Here is an 11,547-nt window from a genome sequence, read left to right on the forward strand (position 1 = left end):
TTAAGTTTAAATGTTTATTTAATAGAAAACAAGGAAAAGACAGCTATTATAAGTTCATTATTTTATTTGAGATTGAATAATTTATTTAATATTAAAAAAAAAGTTAAATTAAAGGAAATAGGGTGTAACTGTTCTATTTGGAATGACTCTGTCTGAATCAGGCACTGCATTAAAAAGTTTGGCTTCAGCTTTGTCTGCTGCTTGAAACTCCAAAATACTGGCAATATTCCCACAACGATAACAATAATTTGGGGCTGACCATATTGTAATCAGCTTGTCATCAAACATGTACTTGTATCCTGTAATTATAAAACTAAATAACAGTCCTAAAGACAGGTTTGCTACCCCATTTACCTTCATGAACCAACTGATGTGCTCTGCATATCAAAGTAAGAGAATTTATATGCATAAAATCATGAGTTACTTTAGCACCAAACAGATACCCAGCACCACGGGGACTTGTAGCCCTAAAATCATCATATTAGTTGTCACAGAGCAATTTTACTACTTATTGAATTGCCTACCAATTTTCAATCTCCTCTGGATCAGACCAAACAAGGTCACAAAAGGCACCCTTGTGTGGTATTTCTTGATTTCTCTCTAGACATCTTATTTGGTCAACAGTTTTTATTTCAGGACTAAGACCCCCATGAACACATAGTATTTTTTCATCTATTAACTAAAACACAACCAAAATGATGTTACTGAAATAAAGGACTGTTTGAAATAAATAAGTTACTCACAGCTGCAACAGTCAGAAGATCAAATACATTGCAGCAATACTTCCATGCATTTACATTCCCATACTTGCTCAAACATTCATCGTAAAAGCCATAAACTTGGGTAATTTGCCTGCTTTCATGGTTGCCTCTTAAAAGCGTTATTTTGTTTGGATATTTAGCTTTCAGCGTTAGTAATCTTGTGAACGTTTCTAAACTGTAGTAGCCCCTATCGACAAAGTCTCCTAGGAATATGTAGTTGGTATCTGGCACTTGGCCCCCTTGACGAAATAACTCTTCTAGGTCATAAAACTAAAATCAATTTAATTAGAAGCTATTAGAACTCACTGTTAAGAGGTGTACCTGCCCATGAATATCACCACAAACGGTAACAGGAGTGGAGACAGGTTGCACATTAGATTCTTCTAGTAATAATTCAGCAACGATATCGCACAGCTTTTTTAGGTCGTTTTCGGGAAGATATTTGCAATCCCTTGCTATTTCTATCCATTCGTCTAGTTCAGACATTTGTTTAAAAAGCATAAAACTAATGTAAATAGTATAAATAATAGGTTAGAAACAAGAATATCTATGAATCAAGCAGCAATGTCAAACGAAGTCTGTACTTGACATGCGCGATGCATGGCGGCCATCATGAAAATTATTTGAATTCAAATAAGCGCGAAAAAGAACGCGCGAAAAAGGGCGCACTTAAGAAAAACGCGCACAATAGATAATTTTAAGAATTTGACCAAAACAAGGTAAAAATGAGAATAACTGTTACGTAAATAGCACGGAGTACCTAACAGAATAAGTAAACTATAGTTTTAAATACATTTACACATCGAATTGCTAATAATATTCTCATTTTTTATTTAAATTGCAAAGTTTATTTACTTTATTGTATTTACACCTCTAAAATTTGTTGTAATGAACGTTATGTATTAAAAATAGAACTTCAAATTACATTTCGCGTTAATTATATCTTTAAAATTGAAAATAAAATTGTCTACTCAACTTAAAACGCGCATTTATTAAGCCATTCGAAAAACACTTGTATGAAAAAAATAGTTAGCTATTAAAGCTATTATTTTAATTGAACAATTTGTTTATAAACAATTCTAAATGCGATACACTACGTCAGTAACAAGATCTAATAATTGATTATGTAATTATTGACATACTAGCCTATTTTTGCGTAATTTCTTGTGTGTTTAAGTTGTTATAATTTTATTTTGATTAAAACGTTAGGTATGTGTAATAAAAGGTCTCTGCTGAATATCGGTTCAAATGAAAAGATGATAACCCTTACGAATTGATATCGATTTTATACCTGATTGGTCCAATAAAGATCTGACTTTATTTAGTTCCACAAAAATACCTATTTATATTTATAATTAGCATCAGTGATACTGTCGTAAATGTTTTTTTTCTATTTAGTGATCTATTTAGCATTTGGGTCATTTCAGGTAAATTTGAACACGAAACGCAAATAAGTTTTTTCAGGGAATTCCCACATACCATTCGGTCTCATCGTCGGGTCATATTTCTGGGAATCCTACACCTACACGCCAAATATTTACGGTTCCTTTTAATTTTGCAGCTAATCGTAAGTTAACGTCACTTTTATTGTATAGGTCTGTCACAGAGATTGTTTATTCTGATCTTTATTTCGTACAAAATTATGTGTGTATGTTCTTTTGGCAGCATCTTTGAATACAATAGAAAACAATTTTTTATTATTTGTGTTGTATTTTTTATGTAGTGAACTGTATTTCTTTTGTAATATTATTGTTAATGTTGTTTTGGCACACATGTAATAGATGTGAGCAATGTACAGGTCGGCGGGATTACTTATCGGCATTTCGCAGAATTAATCGGGTTATTGTTTAGACTCTCTGCAGACCTGTATATTGTAAAAGTGTGCACACGGCATATATATTGTCCTTGAAACGCTGTTCAAAAATTGTATTGTTCTTTTATATATCATCATTCTAAGTTCTTCAATAAAGCAGTTCAGTTGAAGTCTGGTCGAATCATTTGAAGGAGGAAGGAATGTATTATAACATTTGGTAGTAGTTTTTGCTATTATTAAGTGTTTATAGACAAAATAGCTTGGATTATTACGGAGTTGTACGGCAATTTTTTCCAAAGATGAGAATTCTCTAGAACGTTTTTGCTGTCTGTTAGTAAACAAGTAAATTTTTTGCAAATGATAACACCAAGAAGCTTGTTATGTGTTGAAGAGGTGTATTTTACAGTTAATTCCTTATGGTATACCCTCGGACATTAACTTTAATTATTCATAAATTTCTAAAGTACATAGTTATGGAAAAATTAACTGTTTGCAGTAAACAACAAGGTTTTTTGTTGTTTTTGGGTAATTTGGCGTTTCTGGTAGTGAATCGCCCTAATTGAAGCCAAAGCGCAAAACTGATGAAGCAAATTATGCAATTATCTATAGCAATATTACGGATTTAAATAAATTTCATCAAAGTGTGATAAGAATAACTGACAGATACCAATGCGACCTGCAGATTAAAATATACATAATCAAATGTTGAGTAATTTAGTCAACACAGTTTTTTTTTTTAATAAGAGTGTGACAAGCTGTAGAATGCGACGATGTTTTACTGTCGTGTGACAGAGATAGAAAGACGCTTGTCAGTTGTTTATTATACTGTTTCATACCGGTTGAGATAATATTTGTGTATAAAAGTATCATCATTCCGCGTTGCTGTATTATTTTGTTGCTAGATTTCGAAGTGTTCGTATGTCCATTGAGGGTGTATTTCGTTAGCGTTTTGTTTAAAGTGTTGTGTCTAATAAAGGAAGAAGGATGTATACGAATCCTTTGGGTCGTAAACATTGTAAAATACGTCATGTAATTGACAAACTTTTGCATATCGAACACGACAAAAACTTTTGTCCAAGAAATATCTCCAAGGAGTCGGCAAGGAATAATAACGCCGATTCGAAGGGAAATTCGCAAAGGAGCAGGAAGACTAATTCATGGAAAGACTGAAAAATTACGAAGACCAGGCTTTACATGCCAGGATTTAAGTCATGGTGAGTGATTTTCCTATATTAGGAGTCAAAAAATTATGAATATTTAATTCATTTACTGATTAAATTTAATTCATTTACTCATTTTTATCGTCAGATTCTTTTATAAAGACTTACACAGTAGCTTTATCTCCTTTATTTCTTGACATTGGGCTTTACGTAATTATTGTGTTTCACCTTGAACTTGTAAACCGTTTTTAGAAAAAAAGTTTCACGATTAATTGCTACATACATACTGGAATTTTGAATTAAATTATTCACATTTAAAGTGTATTAACAACCAGTTCTTTCTATTGTTAGTTTTATTCACGGTGTTATTGCGTAATTAATATATTATTTCAGTTCATTTTGGAATTAACAAAATATATTTCATTTGTTTCAGGTTTTTTCACAACAAATGTGGGACTAAATTAGAAGGCAAAAAGGAATTATTGCACTGCGGAATTCTATAGAAAAATTGCTTTATTGTACAGTGTGATTTTATGAATAAAAAAATGTTTTTTTTTTAAATAATTGTTCAGTATTATAGTAAAGCTTCGTATAGTGGTGTAATATATATAATTGGAATAGCAGCATAGTATAAGTTAGTTAATAAAAAAAATTTTATCGAACAAACTGTGAGGCTAATGAATAGTCAACTCTTATTATAAGCTCAAGTATCAGCTTATCAATAAAATACATATGCAGTACAAATGTATGATTGTAATTTTTTACCTACTATAAAACGTAATTTATTTTGTGATTTGAATAAAGAAATATTTTTATAATTTTTAAAAGTTTTATTTTATTAATCAATCAAATGTGTGATAAAAATTGTGTCACTTGTGCCCACGTGAAATACTTTTTGATACAAAATCATTTGTCATAATCAATTTAAGCTTAATTAATTATCGCTTGATATTGATAAAAAAATAATGAACAATTTGGAAACTCGAGTCTTAATTACGTAGTTAATGATATTATGAAACTGACTGCTACGTTCTCTTCAATAAATGATTAATTAATTAATAAATACATATAAACAGGATGCAAAATTTAATTAGGCACAATGAGAAGATAATTAATTAGAATGCAATAGCATCGATGGCAACAGATTACCTGCTAGAAGATTAAAAAAGTTGTAGTTAATTGCTTGTCAATCATTTAAAAAAAATTTCGACAAATAAGCATGTGCTTTCAACTTTAGAATTGAGCTTTTTGAACGCGCCTCGTATATCAACTCTTTTTGGCATCTGAAGCCGTTTTGCTTCTTGAACTAATCTCGTATGTAATAAAATATAACGAGAGAATGCCCTAAGGTCAAAGAAGGTGAGAATCCTTTCTCTTTTTGCTATTTTTGAACACGACCAACCATGTATGAATGTAGATAAAGAATATAATTTTGTAGTCTGCTTTTGTTTTATTATAATGCAACGTGACGGATTTTATGGTTATCGAAATAAATTAATAGTTATAATTAGATGAAATTAATAAGAACTGGGAGGTAATTGCACCTGAGTTAGATTAGACTGTTTATTGTGAGTGATATTGATGAGTACTTTTTTTGTTGGTGATAAACTGATAAGAAGAGTTTGTTAGTGTTTTATATAAACCAAATGGTAGGTATAATTTGATGTGTTTGTACGAAGTTTGTTTGAACTTTTTCCAGGTAAATATTCCTGGATTTCTTTATTATCCCTACCGTGGATTGAAACGTTTTTTGTAAATAAATTCAGGAACATTTATCTGAAAAATGTACACAATTTCTTATGTATAACATAATTCATGTATTTGTGTTTGTTCGTTATTCTGTATCAACTTGTAGCTATTTAATTACAACGAACTGATAAGGGTGAATTTAAAATCTGAAGCATTATGAACACTTATTACAATTACAAAAAAATTCATTTTTATACATGATGCGACCAAAAAATGCTTACATTGTTTTAGATACGATTTGCCCTTACGATTAATTTTATTGATAAGTACGTTATCGTTTAATTACCTACATCTGACATCTTCCATTTTAATTTATTTAGGGGATTTACCACAGGCCGAAGAGTACCAATATTCATCAAGGTAAGTTAGATAAAATTGTTTTTACGTATGAAAATGGGAAGGAAATTTTACGTGTTTTTAATTTCCCGAGTTGGATAAATAATGTATTTACAGTTATGTCTTCCACGCATTTTTGCGAATTAACTTAATTGACCTTAATTGAAACTGGCGAAATGACGTTGTATGATGATTCCCATGAATTATGTCGCACTTGACGTAGCTGGTATTTCTTAGAACAGGCTATAGATTTTAATTAACATGATCGGTTTTCTTTCTCGTACTTTACACGATAATTGGATCCAAATGGAACTTCTCTATAATTACTTTTAAGTAATAAGTGTCTACCAATACAAATATGTTTTCGCGTGGATATTGTTTTGTTAATTATTATCCAATCCTTTAGTTAATGTGTAGGTAGGACACAATAAACATAACGTCAGCAGTTTCTCGTCACCATTATCAAATGCAGATCTTACATTTGCGTAAGCAGTACGAGTTTTGTTAAAGAGAAAACGCATGTAAAATTATTGTGAACTAGGAATTTACATTTATGCAGATTTTTTAATTATGTACCTGATAATCACTGGTTGTTTTTTTGACGTTATAATTGAAATTAATTACTCATTGCATTTAGTATCTATACTTTATCAATTTACAAGAATTGTTTCTAGTTTTGACGTAGGCTGCACCTGATTTATATTAGGCTTAGGGTTCATGTATGTCCCGAATCAGAAAAGAATCACTTCAAGGGGGTTCCTGCCCTATTAATGCCCACGAGTTTGTTAATAAGGGGGAGAGTGGTCTAAGGAAATTTGACGTTCGTTATTTTTTTTAACTGCAGTTCGTAAAATTTTTCATTACTATAGAAAGTCATTATCATTATTGTTATTAATTATAAGTAATCGTTTATAAGGGGGGATAACTTTCGTGACGTAATATTTATTAGGGGGGTAGCTGACAGTGCTAGAAGCGAGGGGTTAATTTTTTAAGTACAGTGGAACTCGTTTATTATGACTCCGCCTATATTGACCAACCGTTTAATATGAAGTAATTGTAATGTTAAGTTTGGTTTTCATGTTAAATTCTCTATAGGAAAGTTTGGATATAATGACTCCGTTTAAAATGACATATCGTTTTTTATGACTGATTCTAAAGAAATCACATCCGGCTATAGTGACCCAAATGATTAATAATAACATTTTCGCTCATTTTTCTGACCCTTCTTATGTATATTGATATTACAATTCATCGTAATTTTTCTTTTTCTGTTAATAAATATATACAAATTGTAGTTTTTCTCTCTCTATTAAACTAAATAACTAACCAAAATAGAAAGTTGTTTATTTTCTAAGACTATGCTTAGTATGACGTGTTTGTCATTTTCCTTCGATGTCATTATAAGCGGATTCTACTGTATTAATATTTTGTACTTTTTTTTTTAGTTGACAAAACTAATAGACATTATTAAAAGGTACTCTGGTATATATACTAAAAATTTTGCAATATTTAGTAATGATGTAAAATCAATTAACGCATTATTCTCCATCTGAACAAAGTGATTTTTGTCTCAACTAGGAGACAATTATTATTTTAATGATAGAGGCTTGTTGTTAAGTGAATTATTTACGTCAATACTTTTATTACCTTGCAACTTATGTAATTATGATAAAACATGAAGTAAATGTGCACAATTAATGTTGAATAATTACTTGAAGAAGCGCTCTAACGATTAATTGATTGAAATTGAAAGAACGACTGATATTTATACCTAAAGTTTAATTAATTACATTAATAAATCAGTAACTGAATTTAATTTTTTTAATAATTTTGGGGTATCCAGCTGTATACGAACTTTGTACACAATTTTTGGTCCTTTTCTTGTTAATATTCTCAGACCAGACAAAAACTATTAAATTGATTTATTTTTTATCCGTCAAAAACTAAGAAAAAACTGTTCTAAAAAACGCATTATGCTATGCACGAATACAGTGGCGTAACTTAAGGAGTACTCTGAAATTGCTGTCCTATTTTTGTCCTAAAAACAGCTAAGGTGGTAAACAATAAAAGTCGCCCTTTAGTGTCGTCATCCCCTATTCACGCAACTGTCTGAATATTGTTAATAATCACAAATTACCAAGAAACAAATTATTTATTGTTTATTAGCAATGCTTAAGTTGTCATAGTTTTCTCATTTTCCTAAGAAAAAAAATGCGTCAAATGGTAATTATTGCTTTTGATGGAATACACTTAATTTACTTGTTTTGTTTAACGGGAACAAACATTCGTCTTCAAACGTATCATAAGTATTATTTTGACGTTAAAATATTCTTTACAGTAAAAAAAAAAATCATCGGCTAGTAGAGGGACTGTAAACATCTCGATAATTACTGAGAATGAAGTTGATTGGACGTGCCATCTACATTTGCATAATGTTTAATGTTTAACAATAATCTTCAAGTTTTTTGACCACTGCTATACTGAATAAAAAATATGTATCGTTAGTTGGTTTTGAAGCTAAAATACAATTACTAATAGCTACGTTATCGTCAATTCAAATATTTCACTTTAACAATAGATTGTTTAATTTTTAATTAGTCCGTTTGGTAGGTAATAGATATCTTTTATTTAAAAACATGAATAATTACAATTTTACTAATATACCTACTAATTATTATTATTTTTTGTGGAAGACGTGACTTTTGTAGCGTTTTTAGAGACATTTCTTTTAAATGACCTAAACTGCATACGTCATTTTGGTAATGTAATACATAAATTTACGTTTTTTTTACGTTTGTCATTAGCTGAACGAAAAGTTGTTAAACTTAACAGTTCGATTAAGAAAACATGGAAATAATCATAATTAAGCTACCGTCCGAGAATCTGCTGATCGGTTTTGAGTTGAAAAGATTGACGTCAAAAATACTTGCTGCAATTTTGTATTAATCAAATTTGGAATACTTTATATAATGTTATAAATATTGTTCGGATGGGGTTAGCCTTGTTTAACGTGTACAGTAAATGTAAGTAAACCACAAAATCCAAATGCGTTCTCAATTTCAATAATTAATAGCACCGCTGATTAATTTTGGTGGTGCCGCTTTATAATAATACTAATAATAATTAGTAGCAGAGAGGCTGATACCATCCGAACATATGGTCCTTCGAGCCGGATTCAGAGAAAACTCCGGAAACAAGTGTGAAGACGTTTAAATTGTGAACAAATATGTTAATGAAAACAAACTCGAAGTTTCGGTTTTAACCGGTGCAGAAGTGAATTTCGGGAAGTTCCAATTAATGTGACACAATTAGCAAAATAATATATTCATGAGTCACAAGTTTACGGCTTATTAGATTCCATCGGAATAATCAATAAATTACTTATTTCCTAGTTAAAAATTAATTTGTTAAAATCCATTCATTNCTCTGCAGACCTGTATATTGTAAAAGTGTGCACACGGCATATATATTGTCCTTGAAACGCTGTTCAAAAATTGTATTGTTCTTTTATATATCATCATTCTAAGTTCTTCAATAAAGCAGTTCAGTTGAAGTCTGGTCGAATCATTTGAAGGAGGAAGGAATGTATTATAACATTTGGTAGTAGTTTTTGCTATTATTAAGTGTTTATAGACAAAATAGCTTGGATTATTACGGAGTTGTACGGCAATTTTTTCCAAAGATGAGAATTCTCTAGAACGTTTTTGCTGTCTGTTAGTAAACAAGTAAATTTTTTGCAAATGATAACACCAAGAAGCTTGTTATGTGTTGAAGAGGTGTATTTTACAGTTAATTCCTTATGGTATACCCTCGGACATTAACTTTAATTATTCATAAATTTCTAAAGTACATAGTTATGGAAAAATTAACTGTTTGCAGTAAACAACAAGGTTTTTTGTTGTTTTTGGGTAATTTGGCGTTTCTGGTAGTGAATCGCCCTAATTGAAGCCAAAGCGCAAAACTGATGAAGCAAATTATGCAATTATCTATAGCAATATTACGGATTTAAATAAATTTCATCAAAGTGTGATAAGAATAACTGACAGATACCAATGCGACCTGCAGATTAAAATATACATAATCAAATGTTGAGTAATTTAGTCAACACAGTTTTTTTTTTTAATAAGAGTGTGACAAGCTGTAGAATGCGACGATGTTTTACTGTCGTGTGACAGAGATAGAAAGACGCTTGTCAGTTGTTTATTATACTGTTTCATACCGGTTGAGATAATATTTGTGTATAAAAGTATCATCATTCCGCGTTGCTGTATTATTTTGTTGCTAGATTTCGAAGTGTTCGTATGTCCATTGAGGGTGTATTTCGTTAGCGTTTTGTTTAAAGTGTTGTGTCTAATAAAGGAAGAAGGATGTATACGAATCCTTTGGGTCGTAAACATTGTAAAATACGTCATGTAATTGACAAACTTTTGCATATCGAACACGACAAAAACTTTTGTCCAAGAAATATCTCCAAGGAGTCGGCAAGGAATAATAACGCCGATTCGAAGGGAAATTCGCAAAGGAGCAGGAAGACTAATTCATGGAAAGACTGAAAAATTACGAAGACCAGGCTTTACATGCCAGGATTTAAGTCATGGTGAGTGATTTTCCTATATTAGGAGTCAAAAAATTATGAATATTTAATTCATTTACTGATTAAATTTAATTCATTTACTCATTTTTATCGTCAGATTCTTTTATAAAGACTTACACAGTAGCTTTATCTCCTTTATTTCTTGACATTGGGCTTTACGTAATTATTGTGTTTCACCTTGAACTTGTAAACCGTTTTTAGAAAAAAAGTTTCACGATTAATTGCTACATACATACTGGAATTTTGAATTAAATTATTCACATTTAAAGTGTATTAACAACCAGTTCTTTCTATTGTTAGTTTTATTCACGGTGTTATTGCGTAATTAATATATTATTTCAGTTCATTTTGGAATTAACAAAATATATTTCATTTGTTTCAGGTTTTTTCACAACAAATGTGGGACTAAATTAGAAGGCAAAAAGGAATTATTGCACTGCGGAATTCTATAGAAAAATTGCTTTATTGTACAGTGTGATTTTATGAATAAAAAAATGTTTTTTTTTTAAATAATTGTTCAGTATTATAGTAAAGCTTCGTATAGTGGTGTAATATATATAATTGGAATAGCAGCATAGTATAAGTTAGTTAATAAAAAAAATTTTATCGAACAAACTGTGAGGCTAATGAATAGTCAACTCTTATTATAAGCTCAAGTATCAGCTTATCAATAAAATACATATGCAGTACAAATGTATGATTGTAATTTTTTACCTACTATAAAACGTAATTTATTTTGTGATTTGAATAAAGAAATATTTTTATAATTTTTAAAAGTTTTATTTTATTAATCAATCAAATGTGTGATAAAAATTGTGTCACTTGTGCCCACGTGAAATACTTTTTGATACAAAATCATTTGTCATAATCAATTTAAGCTTAATTAATTATCGCTTGATATTGATAAAAAAATAATGAACAATTTGGAAACTCGAGTCTTAATTACGTAGTTAATGATATTATGAAACTGACTGCTACGTTCTCTTCAATAAATGATTAATTAATTAATAAATACATATAAACAGGATGCAAAATTTAATTAGGCACAATGAGAAGATAATTAATTAGAATGCAATAGCATCGATGGCAACAGATTACCTGCTAGAAGATTAAAAAAGTTGTAGTTAATTGCTT

The 11,547-nt window shown here is 30.1% G+C and overlaps 2 protein-coding genes across 2 annotated transcripts in view; one reads left to right on the forward strand and one right to left on the reverse strand.

Annotated features, from left to right (window-relative positions):
- On the reverse strand, nt 1-1,337 carry LOC108732248 (serine/threonine-protein phosphatase 6 catalytic subunit). The gene is made up of 5 exons (XM_018462939.2): nt 1,083-1,337; nt 744-1,031; nt 525-679; nt 355-467; nt 1-299 (listed from the first exon to the last, which is right to left on the reverse strand). Exons 1-5 carry the CDS (start codon nt 1,260-1,262, stop codon nt 109-111), a joined length of 927 nt encoding a protein of 308 aa, XP_018318441.1. The 5' UTR covers nt 1,263-1,337; the 3' UTR covers nt 1-108.
- A 3,851-nt stretch (nt 1,338-5,188) lies between these two features.
- The window catches only part of LOC108732313, an 86,240-nt gene continuing 79,881 nt past the window's right edge, over nt 5,189-11,547 (forward strand). The window contains exons 1-2 of the mRNA XM_018463036.1: nt 5,189-5,383; nt 5,804-5,843. The gene's annotated coding sequence lies outside the window, so the exon portion shown is untranslated. The remainder of the gene's footprint in view (nt 5,384-5,803; nt 5,844-11,547) is intronic.

This window comes from Agrilus planipennis, unplaced genomic scaffold (assembly GCF_000699045.2).
Source record: "Agrilus planipennis isolate EAB-ADULT unplaced genomic scaffold, Apla_2.0 scaffold30, whole genome shotgun sequence".
NCBI lineage: Eukaryota > Metazoa > Arthropoda > Insecta > Coleoptera > Buprestidae > Agrilus > Agrilus planipennis.

Coding starts and splice junctions, on each gene's coding strand:
- LOC108732248 (XM_018462939.2), bottom strand. CDS start 1,262: ATGCTTTTTAAACAAATGTCTGAACTAGACGAATGGATAGAAATAGCA. Junction 1,032..1,082: donor GTGGTGATATTCATGGGCAG/GTACACCTCTTA, acceptor AATTGATTTTAG/TTTTATGACCTAGAAGAGTT. Junction 300..354: donor ACATCAGTTGGTTCATGAAG/GTAAATGGGGTA, acceptor TTATAATTACAG/GATACAAGTACATGTTTGAT.